Source organism: Centruroides vittatus, unplaced genomic scaffold (genome assembly GCF_030686945.1).
Source record: "Centruroides vittatus isolate TY-2023 unplaced genomic scaffold, ASM3068694v2 contig_299, whole genome shotgun sequence".
In the NCBI taxonomy this organism is placed as follows: domain Eukaryota; kingdom Metazoa; phylum Arthropoda; class Arachnida; order Scorpiones; family Buthidae; genus Centruroides; species Centruroides vittatus.
The window spans coordinates 658994-684864 of NW_027121909.1; the positions used below are offsets into that span (position 1 = coordinate 658994).

At 31.4% G+C, this 25871-nt stretch overlaps 1 protein-coding gene across 4 annotated transcripts in view; it reads right to left on the minus strand.

The window, feature by feature from the left end:
- Window positions 1–481: 481 nt before the first annotated feature.
- Window positions 482–25871, minus strand: part of Nf-YC (nuclear factor Y-box C) — a 32893-nt gene continuing 7503 nt past the window's right edge. For all 4 annotated transcript variants that reach the window (XM_067267194.1, XM_067267191.1, XM_067267192.1 and 1 more), the window contains exons 2-10: window positions 25156–25290; window positions 19520–19591; window positions 17757–17870; window positions 10830–11081; window positions 9089–9199; window positions 6157–6246; window positions 5253–5378; window positions 1064–1198; window positions 482–981 (exon numbers count right to left, since the gene is read on the minus strand). In XM_067267194.1, the coding sequence (XP_067123295.1) occupies window positions 796–981; window positions 1064–1198; window positions 5253–5378; window positions 6157–6246; window positions 9089–9199; window positions 10830–11081; window positions 17757–17870; window positions 19520–19591; window positions 25156–25278 (1209 nt within the window). In that variant the 5' untranslated portion in view covers window positions 25279–25290 and the 3' untranslated portion in view covers window positions 482–795. The remainder of the gene's footprint in view (window positions 982–1063; window positions 1199–5252; window positions 5379–6156; window positions 6247–9088; window positions 9200–10829; window positions 11082–17756; window positions 17871–19519; window positions 19592–25155; window positions 25291–25871) is intronic.

The following is a 25871-nucleotide window of genomic DNA, read 5'->3' on the forward strand; positions in this document are numbered from 1 at the left end:
AGAATTGGCAATAAAGATTCCCCATTATCCAGCTTGCAGCATGAGTTTATGAAAAGAAAAGACTGCATGAATCAAATTTTCAGTTTAAAAAAGTTATGGATATGTGGAAAAGCTGTTCACTCCATTTGTAGACAGTGTGTAAAAACAAGACACCATATAATATGATTTCTCTATCATACTGAATTTTGAAAACAATGTATAAGAATACCAGATCATGTGGGGATGGATAATTGACAAAATGTCTGAATGGTTTGGTATAAGATGGGGATGTGTCCATGGTTAGAAATGAGGAAAAACTGTAGAATATTTATTATAAGAATTTGATCCAGAATAATTTATAACATGTAAAATGCAAATGGATAAACTTCTCTTTTAGAGAGAAATATTCCAATGTTGTTTTGGAAATTGTTAATACCAATTATATTTCAAATTATTCATATGATTAATACGAAGCATGGTTTGAGTAAATTGAAACCAAAAGTGGAGATTCAAATAACATTTATTTAAAAACAAGAAGTGTTTTGAATTTTTCTGAATGTTATTTAAAATGTCATTATCACATTGACATGGTTCCCTCATAGGGACAATTTACAATGGTAATGAGTTAAACTTTTTCGGTCTGAAATCTAATCTGCATATGATAAGTTTAACTTCAACTGACACACACATCAAACAATCCATGATATGAAAATCTGTGAATATGGAATGCAAAATATGAAAGATGTCACTACTCAGAATCTATAAACTAAAATTTATATATATTGGTCCTTGAAAGACAATGGAGCAAAGCATCAACTATGACTGTTGCTGGTCATCATCTACAGTTGTTGTTGCCTGATGTTCCTGCTGTGCTATAGTTGCAGCTTGTATTTGCACAGCAGCTGTGGTGTTCCCAGCAGCTGGAGTTAAGAAAACAGGTGTGGCGGTTGTAGCAGTAACTTGACCAGGTGCTTGAGGGACCTGTTGAATCTGATATACGGTCTGTTTAAAAAATTAATTTCAATATTGAGAAATTTTATTAATAAATTTGTACATAATAAAATCCATTTTTTTTAAAATGTACCTGTGTAGCAGTTTGTTGAACTGCAGATGCAGCAGCTTGAGATAACGGAGCAGCTTGAAGAATTATGGGCTGTCCTTGGTTCTGACCTTGCATTTGCATTCGAATTAATTGTAACTGATTTGGTGTTAGTTGGATCTACAAAAGATACGAATTTATATTGTAAAACACATGTTTAATTTAGTGAAAAAATTATTTTTATATGTAACCTAAGAATCATTTTTAAGCTATAAATTATACTAAAATCATATCAACTGTTATACACTAAAAATCTCAAAAATTTTTGATTAAATAAGATCTAAATTTAACTATTTGACAATACAAATGTCAAGATGACTTGAAAGCAGAGGTAACAAAGACATCAGCCTGCCTGCCACTTTTGAGGCTTCTGACCCAGACTCAAACCTAGAACCCCCAATTTCTCATCGGCAAACTTGTCCAGATATATTGGGTGAATTACATCATCATTTGGCTGATGTCATTGTGGGTCTGATCAAATCCATAATGAATATAATTGAAAAAGCCTTAGTTCCCACAGAATAGGGAGTAAAACAATGTATTTAAAATTTAATAGTAAATTATTCAATAGGATCAGTTATAGTGACTTTTTATTCATTTTAAGTAGATATTTCTAAATATAGTCTCAAGTTAAAATACTCAATTGACATTGATTCCAAGATAATGAATTACAACTTGAAACAGTTAAGAAAACCCATAAAAAAAAATGTTTTTACTTTTATCCACATGCATTTTGCCTTCTTTCTTTGGCCTCATCAGTGGATAACAATACTTGTTTTACATTGGTGCTTTTATACCATACAAAGCTATCTCAGCATGCATCTAATGACATTCCACTATGGATAAGAAAAAAATAAAATAAACATTTTTTTTATGGATTAAATGTTTCAAGTCATAAACAATGTCAATTGAGTATTTTAACTCAAGTCTATATTTTAATTTTTAGAAATACAGTAGAACATTGATTATCCAAAACAATTCAGGACTGGGGCTGTTTGGATAACTGATCATGTACAAAAAAATATATTAACCTATCCCATGTTGAAATTTCTCGCCATTGTGTGTCGCTTCACATTGAATTTTTGTCTATGTTAAGTCTAATGAAAATTTTTTAAAAATAGTTTTTAACCATACAATAGCTATAATTATTTCTTTATTTTGCACAGACAAAATAAATATATTGAAAAATATAAAAACAAAAAAAAATTATATTTCAGAAGTTAATCTAGTATCAAAAATGTTCCGATTCAGCATGACACACAGTCCTGAGAAAAACACCACACAAAACAACCAAAGCTCACTACTCACGATAGGAAAAAAGCCTTGTTTAAATACTGGCGCGTCCTTAAGTACCCTCTCATGGTCACACCAGTGCTGCCAGCTAAAACAGGTACACAAACAAAAGTAATATTGGAGTAGCCCAAGACATAGCCAAATATTGCAGCACCACAGCACTAGCGGAAATTTGAATTTGCTGACTGGAATGCTTTCAGATAATCGATGCTCTACTGTATAGAGACTTTTTATCCATTTTAAAACAATATACAGAACAACTCTGTTCAGAAGTTCCCTCATCAGAAGTTTTCTCATGCAGTAAAACCTGTAAAAGCCAGAACTCTTATTTTTCTGTCTTACAGATTTTTCGCCATTGACAAGATTTAGTCTTTTCAATTGCTTTCCACTGTCTATACAAATGCCCTGAAAATGTTTCTTTATCCTTTACATATGTTTATTCAAACAATGATTTTACATATAAATGAGATATCATTTTTTAAAGTGGGAAAAGTTCAATCTAAGATCAATGGCCTCAGACAGAAAAACAAGTATAATGGCATAAACCAATCTTAATTTTGATAGATAAATCTAAACCCATCACTTAGGTTTCTGGAACAATTATCACATAATAGGAACTCCCTTTAACTCTGTTTTATGAAACAGAGTTAAACAAATTTAGTTTTTATTTAGTATAGCTTTCCTCTTTCACACACTTGTTATAATTTGCAGTAACCTTTGTTTATTTTCTTATTAATTTTATTGTAATGAAAAATACAGAACACAAGAGTTTCCAGCTTTTTGCATCTATACTTTTCCATATTTCAGTTGCAATAGCACAATTCCATTCATATCTCATGGGTTCCAGAGAATTAAAAAAAAATACAATAGAACCTGTTAAGAAGTTCCTGCATTAGAATAAAATTATGGACACATTCACAGAACATTTGTTATGTTAATGTAATCATTTTACTGAAAAATATTAGAATTTTCTATCTCTGGAAGACTTCCACATCATACAGTAAAACTAGTGCAGACTGAAATCTAAGTAAGAAGTTCAATTTTTTCCCTTTTGAGAGATGTTTAAAATGTCTTATTTTAAGATGGAAATTCTTCTCCACAACCAGAAAATGGATTTGCTTGCAATAAAAAGTTTCTCAACTGCATCCTATCAAAAATATTATTGCATATAGAAAAAGAAAAAAATTATATTAGAAGAAAATTATATAAATTCATGTCATTGTGCACAAAATCTGTTTGATTAAGCCAGTTTCTTACTGTTTGTTGCCAGATAACTGTTTAAGTTCTGACAATCACTATCAATACAACTATATGTGATACTGTCTTCAAATACCATACTAAAAATCACTGAAGATCTGTGATTCTGTTCATAAGAATTATAAGATGTATTTTTGTTTACATGACAAAATAGATTAGGCAAATATCTAAATAAATACTGTATAAGTCTAATTCATTGTTAAATAAATAATATATCAAGTTGTAAAGTTAAAATTTAGACATTCCAATTTTTTTCTAGAAACAATTGGAAAAAAAATGTTCTAGAATATTCAATGTGGGTATATAAGTAGACTAACCAGGAGGCATTTCATCACATATTTCATTGGAAATAAGCATATCAATAAAGACTGACATTTTGAAACTTTTGAAAGAACACAATTGTGTGTTGTTGCTCTATTACTTCAAAACTGGTCACAATGCAATGAAGGTTCATGATCTCATCTGCATGGCATTTGGCAAGGACACAGTAAACAGGCAGACATGCTACAATTGGTTCAAGAAATTAAGGATGGAGATTTCTCGCTTCAAGATTAACCCAACCAGACTGATTCCATTGTGAGAACATAGTCATCAATGGTGCAACTGCAACTGATAGACGATAATATACAGTTGACCACTAGAGAATTAGCATAACTTGAGCATTCCCATACATTCTAAAATTGACAAAGTCTGATGCCATCACAATAGCACATACAGCAAAGATGACCTTAAAGAGGCTAGCCAATCTGGGCTGGACTGCTTTATTCACCTTACAGCTCAGATTTGACATCAACTGACTACTAACTATTTTGCATCCTGCAGAACCATATTTCCAATGTACAGTTTTTTGACAATACCTATGTGAAAATGATGCTTAAGACTTTCTTCAAACTCCAGTCATTCTATGCTCATGGGATTGAAAGTTTACAGCAAAGGTGGCAAAATGTGATTGACACTGATGACGATTACCATGTAGGTAATCGTCATCAGTGTCAGTTGGTTGATGACGATTACCATGTAGGTAATTGTCATCAACCAACTGAACTGTAATCATTGAAAAACTTTATCAACAATTAATTCACCAACCAAAATGTCTAAAATTCACCTTTACAACCTGATAGTTTTTCTTTCAATAATCCATATTTTTATTTTTAAGTGGCAAACTTAAGATATTTTAAGCAGAACTATTATTATACTTTACTTATTATACTTTATTATTATTATTACTATAGATTATTATAAGCAGATTTTATTATACTTCATTATATACTGTATACTGTATATAATGAAGTATAATAAAATAAATAACTTATCAACATGGAAATATTTGATTAAATGTACTTTAGGAAGAAAACTCATATATATATATATATATATATATATATATTTAATTATATTAACATAAATTTCATTGTAAATATATGTATATATAACATTTCCATTTTCATAGGAACTATTCACTTAGTTATAGTTACTATGGAAATTATAAAACATGAAAAGCATCAGATGTAAAATATTACAATGATCTTTATTTGTAATGACAAAGCAATACTATATATTCAAATGTTAAAGAATGTTTTAAATTAATAAATACAAATAATGACAAGTTGTAAAGAGTACTCACTGGTATTTGTTGAATTTCTCCATTACTATTAATAACTTGTTGTACAATTTGTATACCACCAGCTTGTTGAACTTGTCCAGCTTGTACAGGTTGTTGAAGTTGCAATACTTGAGAAGCAGTTGCAGCCTAATGTTAATAAAAGTAAGAGAATTAAATGGTAAATTTAAAATTTATATCTAGATAATAGGAGTTTAGCTACATTTTTACAATGACAAACTGATGTATCTTCTATGCTTAATCTTTAGCTTAAAAAGTTAAAGAATGGAAAAGAAACTAAAGATCACTGAAACTGTGAAAAACACAATTTTCCCACACCCTAAGGTTTGCACATTATAGTTCTCCAAATTATGGGAAAACATTCAAATATACACAAGACATTCACATTATAGGGAATCCTCAAAGCATGTACATTCTACCAATTAGTTAATTACACTTTTCCCTCTTTCCAACTTACTTATTAGTAAGTCATGCTAAGCTAACTTAGAATGAACTATATAGAGTAAGATTCATATTTAAAGGTAATTAGAATGAACTAATTACCTTTAAATATGAATTTCAATGAAAATAATAACAGGTTTAAATTATCCAAAAATTTAATGCAATCAGATTCAACTGATATGTTAACAATCAGATAATCCAAGTTTGCACAAGTACAGTACATAGTACCTTTAAAAGCCATTTGAATTCTTTAAACTTTTAAATTTAAATGATATTTGTTACTGACTTATTTTCTTTTAGATATTGAAATTAACACTAATAAAAGTACTTTAATTTTATTTGTTGCTTTTTATGAATAATTTAATTAGAAAAAGGTAAATTACATAAGTATGTAAAGTATTAAGTGTGCTTTAATCATATAATTAATAGAAGTTAATTTTCTAAATCAGAATATTTGTTATTTTACCTGTACTGTAGGCTGAACTTGAACTTGAACCTGTGAAGGAGTTGCTTGACCCTGCCCTGATGTTTGTTGTTGAGAAGTATCACTAGCAACCTATACAGATTTTAAATTGTGTTAATTCTATTAACAAGAGATCTCAAATATGTTAAAAGATATACCATATTTACTCGCATATAAGACGAGGTTTTTATTCATTTTTCATTACTTCAAAAACCTAGGTCATCCTATATGTGCGAGTGAAAGATTCTTTACGTTTTTGCAATAATTTTTGTTAAATAACAATGTGTTCACATTTTTTACTGGATTTTATCTGTGTCATTTCAATCGTTCTTGTGTATCGTCAGGAGTAAAGATGAATAGCAATAGGAAAAGCAAAGCTTTTGAATTTAATTCCAATTTGAAATTCCAAAAATCACACGGGAGCCCGCTATAAGTTTTAATCCATTCCTACGTGAAAACAGATGATTATTCGGAGAAACTCATAAGTGTAATTGATAAAGAGTGGATTCGACTGTTAAAAATTGGCAAAAAAGGTTCCCAATTGTCCAACTTTACATGAACAATCTATGTTGTTGATTTTACAAGACTTTTCCTTAAAGTTTAAAATGCCAGTAATTTTTGCGGGACAATGTGTGCATTTGATATTTTATTTGTGATTAAACGAAATAAAATTATAATTTGTATTAATAAATCTAATTTTTTTTTTTTATCTTTAAAGTAACACCTTGTCCTATATGCAAGATTGTCTTATAAGCGAGTAAATACAGTATATAATTATTTATTCATAACATATATACATATTTAAATGTGCTAATATTTTTAGCATATAGTAATTTGCATATATAACGAAATTAATTACAGTTGATCATTTTTAAATAAAATTCTAAAATTTAAACACCTTTAATCACCAAAATTTAATAGCATCAATTCCCCTCCTGCAAAATTTCAAAATTTGAAATAAAAAGCACAGGACTTATTAAGATTCAAAGAGGGTGAACAAATGGTACCCACACACTCACATGCAAACATCCATACATACAGAAAAATAACCCTGAAGTTTTTTTGCATTTCTAGACATTTCAAGATCCCAAGTCCAAAAATGTAAAAATCGTAAGGGGTCATTTTTTGACCAATCACCATATTTTCCTGGAAAAGTAATAAGTGTGATATAACATACTTAACAAAAGAATTACATATATTTTATATCACAGTTATTTTTATCATCATCAGATGATGAGATGAGCTTAATCTCAAAAAAATAGTATTAAAAATTGATTTCTAGAATTTTAGCATCTTATATCTTTTTAATATTGATGAACTTGAATTTGACTAAAAATATTTTAAATATTGCAATATTTTGAAATATTGGTTTAAGTACATATAAAAATTTTCACGTACTTAAATGTCTGTTTAATACATTCCCATTATATTAATGTGATATTATTTATATTACTTTATTTTTTACATGCTTTTGTTTTATTATAACAAAATTTTAGTTAATAATGAGATTTTTCTGAAAAAAACTGATTTTCATAAGATTCACAAGATATAGTTATGGTATGGGAGCGCACTCCAAAATATTGGTCAAACCACATTTGTGTGTCAATTTGAAATGAAAATTATATAAGGAATATATATGTTCAATAAAGAAAACTTATTTTAAGAAAACATCAAAAATGCTATAAAATAATAATGTGAAAATCTGGAGTTTGAAAAGAGACATTTTAGAGATATTTGTAAGTCTTTATTTTTTTAAATAAAATGGGAATTAATTGTAAACAAGTCCTTGCCTCAGTGTCTGTCACCATCACCCATATATAATTTTACTTCTCACATTATCCTGAAGAAAAAGAGAGAGATAAACCTATCTATTAAACAGACAGGGTTCAGATACAATCAGTATCAGCAACCTCATACAATGTTTATAACTGAAATATACTTGTATATGTGAGTCTCTGGAAGTGGATCAGAAACACACACAAAACGAAATTTTGTTTTCTTGTAAAAAAAGAAAAGATTTTTTTTATATAAAATTGTTCAATAGACAGAAAGTTCATGTCCGTAAAAGGACATGTTTAAAAGGAATTATAAAAAAAGTGTACTTCTCATGTTAAATGAATATGAAATTAAATGAATTCTTAAATACAAGAATGTAAGTCCTAAGATCAACCATCATTGATTGGGTTAGAATTGACAGACGATTTTGACTTATCCCGTGATCAAGGTTCCAATCTTGTTACACTTAGTAACAAGTGAGACAAAATGATGAAGTAAAAACAACCAATCGAAGTAGTCGATATGGGACCCGAAAAAGTTATAAAAATGACAATTTCAAGGACATGGAGAGCTTCTCTCCCCATCTTCCTATTATGCAGCACCATATGCTGAAAAGGAAATTGCCTCTGCATCCCAACATCGATCTAGATTACACCTCGACTTTATGATGGACTTTCTCCCTTCAACACCCGGGGCCTTCATCTTCCCAAGTGGAACCTGAAAGGATAGTCACTGTAGGACATTTACCCTTTGAGAGAAGAAACAAATTGGAATATAGTTTGTTGATTGTTGTAGCTGTAAACTTATTTTTTTTAGTTACAATAATTGTTTATAACTAGAGAGTTGTCTCTGTGCCCAACATTCCCACATATGAATTGGCATTGCTCAGAAATCCTGCTTTTACTCGCATTTGTCGTGAACAGTTTTTGAATGAGTTTGATACAAAAGAGATAATGGATCACTTAACACTCAATTCAATAAACAAAGGGTTTTTTTAATACAAATTCCTTTGCACAGATAAACTCAAGCAATAATTTCAATGCATGAGCTTATCCAACTATTACACATTTTATAATTTTAAAATAATATTACTTTTATAACATTTAATAAAACACATTTTATATTCATTTTAATTGAGGTATAGCTAATTTCCACTTACCGTTTGTACTTGTACAATTGATGGGCCAGAAAATGTAGGTGAAGCTGTTTGAACTGTCATAGGAGTTGTAGCTACTGCTTGGATGCCAGTTCCACTTTGCACAATTTGTATCTGTGACATTAACAAGAATTATATATCAAATAATAATTTAAAGTTTTTAAATTTATCAATCTAAACTATTGTTACAAGACTCATTTTATTAATACCACAAAATATTGCCCATTTCTAAATAACTTATGTAAATTGATTTAATGTTTTTGAATGGGAGCTGGAATCAATTTATTGTTTATAACATTGAATTTTATGGAAAAACTAACTCTCTACTTATGAATATTCCAGACACAAATGTTTCAAGAACAAATTATATTTGAATATAAAGGTGTGCCTGTATATAAATAATGCCAATTATTTTAACAGCCCATAGAAAATTTAAAGTACTTTTATTTGGTAAGTAGTATAGTTTAGATTGTAAAATGATGTTCTAGAACAGTGATTCTCAACCTTTTTTTTTGTCATGGTCACTTTTAACAATTTAAAAATTTGGCGACACACATGGTTACTTTGGTAAGTATCGCAGGACAACCAGTGATGTCATAACAGTGATTTTTAAATGCAGTTGGTTATTTAGGTCACATTTTCTAAACGCCTTGGTAAATACCAGCAGTTACGGTAGCACCGGTTACAATTTCCAAATGTGCTTAGGAAGTTAGAACTGATTGAACTACTTGTCTGACGTCACTTATGTTTGGATATTTGCAGTGGCGGCACACTAAAGTGCTGCGGCACAGTGGTTGAGAATCACTGTTCTAGACAATATTTAATTATGACTAATATTTCTTATAAATAATTCAATATGACTCGTGTTTCCTTATGACTTTCAAATTAAATTATTTTACTAATCTCACTACTTGGATAAGTCTATCAAATTTTTATCTATATTTTCATATTTTATCAGGTAAAAAGAAATACAAATTAATGTTTAAATTATTCAAAATAATCTAATTCCTTATAAAAATTAATATATATTACTTCAAATCAAATCTTTTGCTTGTGTCTGGTAAAACTAGTAATTCTGTCAAAACAGAAGCTTGATGTAAGCAATTTTTCTCACTTAAAAAAAATATCTAATGCATTCTAATGTAATTTATCAACAAGTTTTTCAAAATTAATATCAGGAAATATTTTTATTAAAACATTTAAATCATAACACTTAGTAAAAAAATTTTTAAATTAATCATAACTAATGACTTCTATTATATTAATATGACCAAATTATATTAATATTTTCAAACTATGATTTTATCCTTTTAAAAATTGTACACAAATTGTATGACATATTAAATACAGACAAGTAGTAATCATATTGCATGCATAGAGCATTAATTTTCCTATCTCAGGCATATTTTCTGAGAAAACTCTAATGTCTTAATGATTAGCAAACAAAAAATAAAACAACACTTCTATCAAACCTGAAACTAATTTAGATTGAACAACACTTTAAAATACTTTTTCGCAACATTGTACTTTATTCAAACAAACATTTTCAACCCTTTCATAGCCTTCGTCAAGATTTAACATATAAAATGTTATTCAGAGAAAAAAACAATTTAAAATTGAAAATTTTAACTCTTAATAATGCATTTTAAACTGAAACAAGCATATCATGCATGCAAATTAATTTCTAAACCATTTATGTAAAAATATAAAAATTTAATATTGTAATATTCTACTTTTACTCTACCTGAGGAGTTGTTTGTAACTGATTCTGTGCTTGTTGATTACTTCCACTGGTTACATTAGTTGTTTGTTGTTGAAGAGCTGCTTGATGCTGTTGGGCTAACTGAAAATAATACTGTACTTGATCTGGATGCATTGTTGTTGTACGAATATTTTCATCTTGGCGTTTAGTAGGTTTTAGCTCATCTCTTGGTACAATGTCAATTAAAAAATCAAATTGATCATATTTAGTGATGGCCATTGCAATATCATTTCTCTGTTAAAAAAAATATTTATTTACAAATTTATAAAAACAAAATTATGAATTAGGTATAAAAATATATTTATATCTAAAATGTAATGTATCGCTGCAAAATATATTCATGAAACTACTAAAATCAAACAATTATTAATACCAAAAATTGCATATCATTAAGTATTTAATTTAATTATCTTGAACATGATATATTTCATTAGAGTATCCATATTAAAAATTCAATAGTATTTAATATCTTGTGATATATATGTAATTATCTGTAACAATTTAGTCTAATGAAAAAAAGCACTGGCATTAAGAAAAATTCTTTATTAGTTTATTCACAAATAAAAATATTTAATTGCAATTTTATTTAAATAAAACGCTAAACAAGATGCATAACATCTCTGTAAAGGTCGCCTTTGGCGGCCTGAGTCAAAGAAACCGCCCGACTGAGATAATTGCTCCCACCTGGAGCCGGGGCCATAAACGGCCGGAAGGATCAAAGGTGTAGCGTCTCCACTTAAGGGTCAATGTGTTGGCCACGTGCCGGCCAGCTTGGGAAAATAAATGTAAATAAAGCACGGACGCAAATGTAAGCTACGTCGGCGGGAAATAGGGCGGACGTCTTTGAAGGCTCTAAGAAAGGGAAGGAACTGATTGGTCGCAGGAGGTAGTAGCAGAATCCCTTAAATTGGAAGGGTGGCAGAAAAAACGAGGAGAAAGGGCGAGAGACCGGATACGTGGTGGTCTCTAACACTAGGTAGACCTTTGAGGCGTATAGAGAGAGTGTTCTCCTCTTGGAAAGTCCTCTGGAAAAAGGTTGGTGTAGAGACGGACGGCCACGCGGTTAAGCCATCTCCGGAAAAGTGACTCGTGTTCCCCGGCCAGACAAGCCGACGTGCGGCATCACAGCTTCGGTACATTAGCGTACGTAATGTTATTGCATAGTGTACATCTTTGTAAATATTTGTAAATAAACTGTATATAACTAATTATTGAGTGTGGAGGTGTGACTTTCCACGGACCATCTAACGGACAATCTCGAGGCGTAAAGAACAACTCGGGACGGAACATTTGTAAAGATCACGTGACGAGTAAGAAGGATCTTCACTGGCGCAGTCTTCGACAGGATATTCTTGCAAATCTTCAGGAGATTCTCGCAAGACGACAGGAAAGTACTGAGCCCACATTCAAGATTTGGATACTTACGGAAGGAAGAGTAGCCGGAAATCAAGGCGGAACAGAACTCAACATTGGTAAGTTGTTCTTGATTATTTGTATTCAGAATGCCGGGACGCGGAAGGACTCAAGGGTCAAAAAGGGGTATGCCATGTTCTGAGGATCAGGGAGGTCGGGCTGATCTTAGTCAATCCCAGGAAATGGATACGGAGCCAGAAAGGGAAATTTTGGACTCCGAGGTCGAGGTTACGGACAACCAGAATGAAATAGAGGGGCATGAGTCTGACGAGTTAGAGAAATTACGCTTGCAGATTAGACTAGCCGAGATAGAAACTAAAAACAAAGAATAGAAACTAGAAACAAAGAAAAAGAAATGGAAACGCAAATTAGACTAGCCGAAATAGAGTTAGAGAGAGATCGTCTACGAAGTGATTCTAGGACTAGTAATAACTCTGAGCTGGGAGGTAACTTGGATAGCCTAGCTAGAAAAATCAGATGGGCTTTACCTAAAATGCCAGACAAGGAGGCGGAAGTACCGTCGTGGTTTCGGGCCGTAGAGGTAGTTTTACAAACGTACGATGTGCCGGAAGAACTCCAGGGGCAGCTAGTTTTAACGGTGCTATCGGAGAAATGTAAAACGGCGTTAAATAGGCTTACGGCAGTCGAAATCAGGGATTACCAGACCTTAAAACAGTTCATATTAGACGAGCTAAGACTGTCTGCTGCTGAGTACCTCAAAGAGTTCACTTCCGCTGAAAAGGGAAGCAAAGAAACGTGGCCCCAATTTGCAGCTAGAATGGAGGATCTCTATCGGTATTATCTGAATAGTAGAGGCGTAGATTCTTTTGAGCAGCTAACAAAATTAGTGGTCTCGGATCACCTTAAGACTAAGTTAGATGCTGACACTAAGCGTTACGTTTTATTGCAAGAAGGTAAAGGCTGGTTCCCACCGGAAGAGTTAGCCAGATACGCAGATAAGCATGCGGAGGCTGTGGGAAAGGGTGACTTTAGAGTTATATCTGAATTCGAAAGGGATAGAACAGTCACTAGAACTGGAGGCATGAGCGCGAACAATGGAGGATCAAGAATGAGATGCTATGTCTGTGACCAAATGGGTCATCTCAGAAGGGATTGTCCTCGGAGACATATTAAAGAGGAAGGACCGAAGTCTAAAGCAACGCGAGCGGTTAAAATAGACGAAACGGTAGAATCGGACGAGCAACTAGTAGCGAGGGTAAAGGTGAACAGGGAAACGGTCAGCGGAAACGTACCCGTTAGTGTAAACAAAAATCTCCTGCTCGCTTGTAAAGGTAATAAATTTTCTGCAATAGTGGACACGGGGGTAGATATGACGGTTATTAGGAAGTCTGTAGTGCCTGTTTACGTGTCGCGGGTAGCGAGAAAGGTTAAGTTAATCAGCGCATTTGGGCAGCAGGTATCAGCAGTGTTAGCGACAATACCTGTAAGACTAGAAGGGAGGTCGAGTAAAAAGAAAAATGATTACGCTCCAGCCTTGATAACTTGCGCATTAACTGACGAACTTAGCTGCGGTACAGATGCATTACTTTCGGCAGCCGATTATTGCGTTTTGAGGAGAGTCGAACGGACGAAAACGAATAGGCGACGGAAACCAGTCGCGAAGGTTACGGTTGCGAAAGAAAGCGGGGAAAATAGGACGAGCCCCACGACAAATAAAAAGAGCGATGCTAGAAAATATTGTAAGGCGGGTCATAGTCGGCAGGCAAGCGTTCCCCTTCGGCTAGTTGACCGCACGCCTCTTAAGGAACAATCGGTCCCTAGGGCATTGGTAGCGCGGGATAATAAGGCAAAAATCGCGCACAGAAGAGGGAAAAATCGTAATGAGATCGACGTACTATCCAGACGGGAAATCAGGAGCAATCCGGAACCCCCAGATCGTACAGATAAGGCAGTAATTTCGGTATTAAGTCCTTCGGATAGATGTAATCAGTATCTACCAGGCGATTCTGAATGCAATGTGACGGGACAATTTGCCGAAGATTGTATTGACTGTGTAAAATATCTTTTTTCTGTAAAATATTAAATACTGTATATTGTTAGTATAGTTTATTATCTGTAATAACTTGATCCTTGTAATAAGAAAGGAGGAAGTGTAGAGTAACAAAACAATTTGTACGGTAAAGATTGCTGTTTGTCGTGGTAGTATTGTTTAGGTCAAACCGGCTTTTGTTGAAGCGCAGTTTGAACCTTGTCGGTGGGAGGTGTAAAGGTCGCCTTTGGCGGCCTGAGTCGAAGAAACCGCCCGACTGAGATAATTGCTCCCACCTGGAGCCGGGGCCATAAACGGCCGGAAGGATCAAAGGTGTAGCGTCTCCACTTAAGGGTCAATGTGTTGGCCACGTGCCGGCCAGCTTGGGAAAATAAATGTAAATAAAGCACGGACGCAAATGTAAGCTACGTCGGCGGGAAATAGGGCGGACGTCTTTGAAGGCTCTAAGAAAGGGAAGGAACTGATTGGTCGCAGGAGGTAGTAGCAGAATCCCTTAAATTGGAAGGGTGGCAGAAAAACGAGGAGAAAGGGCGAGAGACCGGATACGTGGTGGTCTCTAACACTAGGTAGGCCTTTGAGGCGTATAGAGAGAGTGTTCTCCTCTTGGAAAGTCCTCTGGAAAAAGGTTGGTGTAGAGACGGACGGCCACGCGGTTAAGCCATCTCCGGAAAAGTGACTCGTGTTCCCCGGCCAGACAAGCCGACGTGCGGCATCACAGCTTCGGTACATTAGCGTACGTAATGTTATTGCATAGTGTACATCTTTGTAAATATTTGTAAATAAACTGTATATAACTAATTATTGAGTGTGGAGGTGTGACTTTCCACGGACCATCTAACGGACAATCTCGAGGCGTAAAGAACAACTCGGGACGGAACATTTGTAAAGATCACGTGACGAGTAAGAAGGATCTTCACTATCTCTATTAAGCACCCATTTGTATTTCTTTAGAAAACTGATGATAACAGTTTTAAGACTAAAAATTATTATTGGTAATCATGTAAAAAGTACTTTATCATTTAAAAAATAACAACAAAGTAATTTAAAGACAAATAAAAAATAATTATAAATAGGCTGTGATATACGAACTTCTAACGCAAACCAGAAGTCACATTTCAATTTCAATTTAAATTTAAAAATATTTCAATTTAAAAAGGTTTTTTCCTGAAAGTAGTTAATAGATGACCAACACGACTATTGTTAAAGGAAAAGTATGATGTACAGGAGCAAACCACTACTAATTTGAGATGGAGAGCATATATTTTAAATTAAATTAAAAATATGATTAAGAAGTGCAGTCCGGCATTGTGATGATGATGTCACAATAAATAATTGCTTATTGTGTAAGCATTAAAATAACACAAATGAATGTTTTATTCAATATTGATTGAAATCTTGATATAGAACAGTTTGAAAGATTAAAAAATATAAAAAATAGGCAATTTCTAAGTAGAATCTCTTTCAAACATATTAAAACATCAAACTAAATATTACCTTGAGAATATTTAGTCTAATGAGACAGATCATATGATTTGTCTCATTAAAAGTACACTTAAATTACTTTTAAGTGTACTTTTCACTATCCTTTGAGAGTAAATTTACAAATTTTTGATTTTTTTCTATCTGTAGATGAGTAGACATTTTGATTATTTAAACAAACAAACTTTTATACAGATCTTTTCTCTATTGCATATGTTCATTATAATTCACACCAAGCTTTTTTTTTAATATTATGATTCAATGATAGTTAATGCTAAAATAATTTTCAGAGAAATTCAGTAATTTTTACTAATATCTTTCATCTTCTAATTTAAATTAATAATTCACTCTTTGTTATTTATATACTCCCTTTCATGTAATGTATTTCATCCAACTTTATGATTTTTATAACATTAAGAATGTGTAGAAAAAAAATAAAAGCTAATCAGCATTACATAGCTGAAAAGGGCTTTTAATAAAAATATTTGATGATGTGAGATATGCAAGGAATATATTAATGCTGAATTTTTCAATTCATAAACAATAAGATATCCTTTCATGAAAAATTTATAATAAAAATTATTTTTAAGATATTTTGTATATCTTAAAAATAATTAATTCTATGCCGGGAAACAGTTCACTTTTATCCCGGAATCCCAAGACAAGCAAAAGATCGGGAAATGAGAAACACTACATAAAAGTACAGGTAGGCCTCTTACAACACAGTACCTTTACAATGTGTTTTCGCTCCAATATTTCCGCGTTTTTCCGTGGTTGGAAAAACACGGAAATATTCTTATAACACCATTTAGGGTATTTAGAAACGAATTATTTTTCACATAACAGAAAAATCACAATGGATCACATAAGTACAGTAAGTCCTCTACTTACGAACTTAATCTGTACGTAGTGGTCGTTCGCAAGTCGAAAAGTTCATAACTCGAAAAGACGATGTTTGGCGCAAAAACTCAAATACAAGGTTGTTTTTACAATTATATAATGTTTAGGCTACTTGAATAATGTTGAATTAAGATTGTTAAAGGGAAGTATAAATTCAAATCAATCACATGTACAGTACATTATTTATTAAAATTACTCATTTAAAACAACTACAAATGTACATATGTATGTACTATAAATGTTCTAACATAAAACTTCAAAAATAAACTTGACTATACATAAAAAATAACCAACTGCACTTTAACCCGCCATCTGTCGGCTTTATTCGTAACTTCGAAAGTTCTTAAGTTGAATGTTTGTAAGTAGAGGACTGCCTGTACAGTGGAATTTGATGAAACAAGCTCAGATCTTGAAATAAAGCCAGTCAAACATTCTCGAACAACTATAATAAGTGACTATGAGGACTGAATTTGTGAGCATAACATTGTTTTTTTTGATTTTGACTTGAAATCATAATCTTTTTAGTTTTTATATGATGTTGAATTTTATTTAAGCTTTTTATGTACATAAATTTAAAAAATGATGAAAATGTTACACCATAAAAGGCAGTTTTCTCTCTTTTTAGAACTGAATCCGTTTTTGTATTAAGTTGGTGTCTCCTATAATTCAATTTCCCACAACGCAGTATTTTCAAGGAACGTATCTACTGCGTTGTAGGAGGCCTACCTGTATAATGATAAACACATCTTGCTTACTTTTTCAGAAGACAGTTGTCCACATTACAAACATTTTAAAAAACCCAAAAACGTTTGTAATACATACAGCTATCTGCTGGAAAAGTAAGCAAGATGTGTTTATCATTACATTTACATTTATTCAAGTTTGGATAACTCAGTTTTAATATAAAAGGCAACTTTAGTAACTAAATACATAAAAAAAAAAAAAAAAAAAACTTTGATATCACCAAATCTGTAAAAATGTAATTCATTAAAAGTAACTGCCCTCTGTCCTATCTAGCATATAATCCAAATATTTATAACTATACAAATTACAAAAGTTTAATTTTTCTTTTTTAAATAAAAAATGATAATGATAATAGTATTTACCTGTAATGTTCTTCTTTTATTATCTTCAGTATGGATCCATGCTCTTAATGACAGTTCTGTGATAAAAATTTCAGCTGCTTTGGCAAATAATACAGGAGCTTCAGCACTAATCATCTGTAATATTTATATACATATTTCTTATAAGAAAATTTTAACTTTATATTATCACTTCCAAAATTAATCTCTTCATAAATTTTATAACCAATCTAAAATGTATATGGTATCTTTCATTATAAAAGTGAATCATATATTCTGACATTAATTCAACAATGTTTAATTCAATTCATTAATCACAAACTTTTCTCTATAATTTTTTAGAATAAATTCTAATTTAGTACCAAATAAAACTTTGTAGATAAAGAATTAAAATTCAGCCTACTGTAATATCCAACAGATATTTTCTTTGTAAATCAACTCTTACTAAATATTAATAAAGGATTATTCATTTATCATACATCTACAAATTATATTCTACAGTACACAGCACAATAAAACTCATTACATTACATTATTTATATAATGTATTTGTATTTTTTTATCCACAATCCAGCTGATATAGAATCAAAATAATACTCATCATCATAAGTCTGTCTGTATGCAATGTTCTCTTATTTTATCTATCAGTTGAAATAATCATTAGCTACACTAAAATCTTTCTATATTTTTAGCTACCGTATTTTACGGACTATAAGACGCACTTTTTCTCCGAAAAATTGCCTCCAAAATTCAGGCGCGTCTTATAGTCCGTAAAATACGGTAATTCTTCTGCTTTATGATGCATTAATAGTCCATGAACAGGTGCAATTTTTTCATAAACATTACTAAACCAATTGCATTGACTCATTTTGGTACTTTGTAAAATTGGAAGTTTGCATTTCTTATTTGCTTTTTCCATTATGCTAAAAAATAAAATACAAATACTGTACTTTAAACAATACTAGAGATCACAGTCTACATTAACCAGCAAACAGTTAGCCTACGAATGCAGTAACAACATGCCAGAAATTCAGATTTAAATTAAAGTACTGTATACAGTATTTAATGCAATATGCAATGCAACAAGCACTCAATATTAAGAATCTTAATGATTGGATGATTTAATTTAAATTGGATCTGACTGTTCTGTTAACTTTGTTATTGAAACAACATGGCTTATAATCATTATCTGTTTTATCAGTTGGCTGTTATCAATTGTTTAAATGAAAACAAACTTATCATTAGTAACGATGATTATAAAAAGCAAAAGTTTTGTAACGTTATTTAATTTATATATTTTGTGATATATTATGACAACTGATAGCAATATCTGCAATTACAATAAGAAGGTCCTACTGTATTTTATTTATATGTTATTTTATTTATTTAAAAAACTCAAATAATTTTAAATGATGTATAGTAAATCTACCTATCAGTATACTCTTTTATTAAACTTTTTCAGAAAAGAAAACAAATATTTGAAATTTATATTAGTTACAGTTTAAAAATATATACAACCTTAAATATAGTCAGGAATTTTCAATCATTTATGATTTTTAAAAACATTGCTTTAGCATTTCTTCCTTTTTGAAAAAAAAATAAAAAAAAAAATAAATTTTTAAATATATATTTAAAAAAATATTTTCCTGTACAGATAAATATAGCTAATTGACGTTTACGTAAACGTACGTAAACGTCAATTAGCTATATTGGCTTACTTTCATAGTTAAATCACTACAGTAATGAAAAGCTGTTAGCATATTTAAATTGTCAAAAAATAAAATTACCTTTACTTCATCATCTAATTTCATAATTTTCTTAATTCTTGCAAGAGGGAGCTCTTGATTTTTGAAATCATTCTGAAATATTTAAACAATAAATATATTGGGTTGTTCGGAAAGTTCGTAGCGATTTTTGATAGTCGACAGTTGAGACACCGATTGATGCAAAAATGATTAGAATTGTACAAACCAATGAATATTACGATAAATGACCTTGAGACGCGTCCGTTACAAAAAAACCGTTAAGATTATTCAAATAGCGTTTAATTTGGCTCATTGCAAAAATGGATGCGAACAACGTGCATTATCGACACTTGTTTCTTTTCTTTTTTCGTAAACGCAAAAATGCTGTACAAACAGCAAAAAAGATATGTGATGTTTATGGTGGGAGTGCTGTATCAGAATCAACTGTTCGAAAGTGGTTTGCAAAATTTAAAACGGGTAATTTCAGCCTTGAAGATGCTCCTCGCTCAGGAAGACCTCCTGTTATTGAAGAGGACCAAATCAAAGCATTATTGGATGAAAACCCTCATTACACAACTCGAGAGATTGCAGACATAGTGAAGTCATCAAACAGTACTGTATTTCAACATCTAAAGAAGCTCGGATACGTGAATCGTTATGACATTTGGATACCTCACGACTTAACGGAAAAAAACTTACTGGATCGCATCTCCATTTGTGATTCTCTTGAAAGACGAAATGAAAATGACCCTTTTCTGAAGCGTTTTGTGACAGGTGATGAAAAGTGGATCATTTATAACATCAGCCGAAAACGATCGTGGGGTAAGAAAAATGAATCACCATTAAAAACTCCAAAGGCCGGTCTTCATCCAAAGAAGGTCATGCTCACTGTCTGGTGGGATTGGAAAGGAATCCTGTACTATGAGCTGCTTCCACAGAATCAAACAATTGATTCTGATAAGTATTGTTCCCAATTGGATAAGCTGAACATGGCAATTAAAGAAAAACGTCCGGAACTGGCCAATAGAAAAGGCATTGTGTTTCACCAAGATAATGCCAGACCTCACACGTCTTTACGAACACGCCAAAAATTATTGGAACTAGGCTGGGATGTTTTACCCCACCCCCCTTACTCACCCGACCTTGCCCCGTCGGACTACCATTTGTTCCGTTCTCTACAAAATTCCCTTCATGATAAAAACTTTGATACTTTGGAAGCTTGCAAAAACCACGTGGATCAGTTTTTCGCGGAAAAAACTGGAAAGTTCTACGAAGAGGGTATCATGAAGCTGCCCCATAGATGGCAACACGTCATTAAAAACAATGGCGCATACATAATGGAATAAAAGTATATTTTTAGTATTAAAACAATTTCTTTTATTTCTCTTAAAAATCGCTACGAACTTTCCGAACAACCCAATATATAAATAAATTTATCAAAACTAGCAACTATTAAACCAAATTTGTTTCTTAATGCCTTTTTTTAATTAGAAAAATAGAGATAAAAATAGAAAAATTACAGCTACAGTCAAAATTTGATATAGTGCCACCATCAAAATATTAATGAATGCTTTTGAACAGATATTATCTATAAATATTAAACAAAAGACCATCAGTATCTGTGAAATATTAAATCTAAGATTTTGCATTGCAAACAATGTTATGAATAAATCATAACATATATGTGATCATAACTAAAGTTGTCCTATTCAGAGGACTCTGTAAATCCAACTAATAAGCCAATAGATACCAAAATTTGTGTACATCCTTCATGATTCAAAAGATATGGAAAAGGATTTTGCAAAGAAAAATTTTAGCAGGCCTGGGAGTGCCATTTCCCCTCTGAAAAAGTGAGTTGAAATACAGAAAAAATGAATAAAAAGTGAGTGCAATAGTGACAAAACAAAGTGAAAACAGAAGAAAAACTCAGCAAAATAGCAGTAAAAGTTGTTATTTTCTTTTCATTCTGTTATGGTTAAACACATTTTAAAAGTTTCTGTATATACTGTAATACAGTAGCACTCATTATATTGCAGATTCGGATATATCATGCTTTTTTGGTCCCCCAAATTTTAAAAGCATTTGAGTCAATAAATTTTAAATTACCAATTGCCACTGAATTTCTATTTGCAATGAAATACGGTATTTTATTTCTACTATTGTCCTTGAAACTACCACTGAAGGTGAAACAATAAATTTGTCAAGATCTAAATATGCAGAATAGGTGGATAGATCCATTATCATTTGTTTCCTTTTGATATAAAAGTTGTTTATTTATTAGTTTTAAGTACAGTCTCTTCATTTACAAGTTTCTGTGAATTCGAAATTTCACACCTTTATGTGAATTAACGGTATTGTGTCAATTCATATAAGGAGTGAAATTTCAAATTCACCTCATAATGTGTAAGGAAAAGATTTCTTTAATTCTGAACAGAAAGTTCTAAAATTTTTATACAGTAGTAACTTTATTTTGCTTTTTACAGAATTTTTACTCTGTAATTTTATAAGTTTTGATGTTCTATTATATATTCAGTATTTATTTTTTTAAAATTTTCAATTACAGCATTTATAATTTTTATTGAAAAATATAAACTACACGAATTTCTAATAAGCGATTTATATAGTACTGTATAATAAAATCGCAATTGATGTTTTTTATATCGACAGTATTTGTCTTTCAATGTCTGTCATTCATTGTTAAAGAAACAATAATGCTAAATGTATCGATGTTTACGTAAACGTCAATTAATACGATAAAACCACGAATAAAATTCAGTATTGAAAAACTAAGCTTATTTTATGTCAGAAACAATTGCTGATGAAAGAATAGAGATTCCATAGCATGTATAATCTGTTTAGTGAAAGCCCAGAATTTTTATTACTCGGTTATATCGCATTTTTTCTGTCTCCCGACAAGCACGATATAACGAGTGGCTACTGTATTTCCAGTAAACCATGAATACTTAAAAAGTCTTTGGTTTCTGTAAATAATCAGTAATGAAAGATGATGTTCTTTTATTAAGATTATTCTGGATGTTTTCAGCTTCCTCTTGCTTTTGAACACTTAACACTAATAAGCATCACACGTGCTGCTCGTACTTCATTCATTTTCTTGCTGTTAATAGCCTTCTCCAGTTGTTTTGTTTTCTGCTTCTAACAAAACTTGGCCTGTTGCATGTATTTCATTTTTTTCTACATTTTTCTGGTTTAAACTCAGCTGCAGTTCCATAAGCTTTATGTTACAAACAGCTTTCTTTTGTTGTTCTTTAAAATGTTTGTGCTTCCTGTTCTGCTCTTTTTTCTCTTTCTCTTATTCTTTTAACTTCTTTTCATTTTCCAATTTTTCTTGATAATTTTTATGCACTGAGGGAGCTAATTTCAGTAGTCCTTTGTAGAGGTATAAGATGTGGGCTTTGGTCGTACATATTTAGTCCCTCCTTAACAATCAGAAGTGAATTAAGTATTCTTTCCAACACTGATGCTCTATCAGGAGAAAGTGCCAGTGTGAAATTGACCCTCTCTCTAATGGAAACGGGGATTTTCAATGCTGATTTCACTAATTTGGCTATACTCGGATATTTATCATTATCAGAAACTTTTTATTTTTTAATGCTTCGAGATGTGTAAATATTGATTTCAAAATAAAATAAACCTAAAATAAATATATTTCGAATAAGTAAAATAATATTTTATTAATGATTTCATAAATAACAAGGAACTTTTTCCCGCAGGTGAATAAAAACCAACATCGTTGCAACGTTGTTAACCTTTTGGGAAGCGTGTGAAAATTTTTCTCACAAGCAATCACGTGTTCTACTTTTTACAACACTTTGATTCTTTTAATTTATGTGGCAAATTTTATATGTAAATATGAATTTACATTTTCGTTTACTTTTTTAGTCTCTCAATTAATGCACAATTATAATCGGCAGAAAAGATTAAAAAAATGGATATTTCACAAATAAAGTAATCACACATTTTATGAAAATAACAGTTACTATATGGAATAATTATACTTGTAGTCAATTTAAAGATACATTTAGGAAGATATAGATGTGATTTAACATTAACAATATGCTAGGAAATCATTAAAATAATTTTATTTAACTCAAGTTTATGAAATTATTTAAAGATAAATCGAGTAAAAATATATTTTTGTAAACGACAACTCCATAACCCGATTGTTAATTAAATAATCTGCCAAATTATTGGGCTATAACAAGGATAACTAAATGGTCAGAAACGAAATAATTTGTCTAGTGGTAGGAGGTTACGCTACTATCTCGTGTTAATTTTAATAATTATATATTTTGAATTTAAAAGAGGCAGCAGTGTTGTCAGCTTGAAAGATTAATCCCTCTGCATAGTGTTTCCCCCTGCAAAAGGATTTTAGTGATTTTCTTAGAAAACAGCCAAAAACGCAGGGACGCTTATAATACTTATTTTTAAACTCCGTAGAAGGAAATACAACTCCAAAGAACTAGATTTTGGCTAATAATGAAAATATGGCACGAGTACATAACTTTACTCAACACCGGCTTCTGAATTTGTAACGAGAAAGATTTTTTAAGTGCAAATAGGATTTTTTTACATACGTGAAAAAAATTTGTTTCCTATAACCTAACACTGAGTGGCAGTTGCAATTTTTGAGTCCTGCTCAAGGCCGAGTATTTTCTTCCAGAAAATTCTATTCCAATAGTCCGATAATTCGGCAGATCGTTTCGCTTTAAAATTATTTTTGATTTGTCCCACATCTTAATTAGGCACTTGAAAATGATCGAAAAAGTGAGAAAATGACCTGAAAAGTGAGGATACTTCAGAAAAGTGAGTACAAGTGAGCAACTCCCAGACCTGTTTTAGTTACAAAACTGTCCATTACAGGATAAAGGACACTGCAAGCTAAGAAATGTGATATGCATAGCTACATGGAATGCAACTAAGACTTGTGCCAACATTTCACTGATGACAAGGTGATTAATCATTGATTTCTGACTGCCTGGCCACCACATTCTGGGTCTGAATCCATATGATTTCTGGCTATGGGTCATTTAAATGATATGGTTTATCATGGTAATGTTGCAATATTGGCTGACTTAAAAGGACAGTACTATGTTGCATGTGTGAAGCATCATCAGCTATTGAACACACTATGAATTGTCTTCAAATTTTATAGCTAAACAATGGGAAACACATTGGACAATATTACCTGCATCACTAAGCAATTTGTACAGCACAAACTGGTATGTCACCATACCAACAAATAAATACTTTTTCATTGTGTTTCTATTGTTTTTTTTTTTTTTGCAGCACCACTTACCTTGTAGTAGACTATTTTGGAACTAAGTTTTCTTTGCAAAGTCTTTTCTGCATCCTTTGAATAGCATGTATACAAATTTTGGTATCAATCAGCTTATTGATTGGGGCTACAGACTCCTCTGAATAAGACAACTTATGATCACTTGGTATTACTTGTATAAATTCAAATATTCTATTGACAACATTTAAATATGTTATTTTTTGGTTTCCATACTTATTATTATAATTCTTAAGTAATCTAAAAATCGAATTCTCAAAATTCCAAATATATTAACTATTATTATTTAGTAAGTCAAAAAAAGAAATTTCAAAATAGATATCAAGGTCTGTTACTAGTATATGATCATAAAAGAAAATCTTACAGGTCCCATGTTGCGAATTTCATCCATTGCTCTCTGCCAAAATGTTTCCAACATCTGATGAGCTTCAGTTTGTGCATGGCTCCCAGCAGTTGCTGTAGAATATGTTGCATCAGCTTGAGCCATTGTTTTTTAACACTATAAAATATGTATATAATGTTTGTTAAACTAAATATAATCATGATAGATTATAATCATCAATCTATTACATATAGTCTTAACTTACAATTTAAATTTTAAAAACAACAAAAAATATGTATTGAATTGTAATATAATAACTCCATATTTATGGGTATTGAACAACAAAACTGTCAAAAATCTACAAAAGATAAATACATAAAAAGAAAACATATGGTTACAAATACGGTTGACAATTCAGAAGTATTACATTCTTCTACTACCATATTTATGCATGTATAGGCCACACTTTTTCACCCTAAACTTTTTGTCCAACATTAGGGTGCAGTCTATACTTAGGATAATGAATAATTTTAAAGCAATTCATTATCGTTAATTGTGTTTACATACCTTAGGACTTGTAGCAAGATTATTTGGAGGATTTAGGTCACCAGGGGCAAGAAGTAGGAAGAAAATGTGGCAAAAAAAAAAAGCAAAAAAGAAAAGAGCTGTCTGAGGCCCCAACTAAGCAATAATGCTACAGGACTATAAAAATTATAATCAATGTCTTTATTTGAAACTGACAGCTACTGTTTATATTC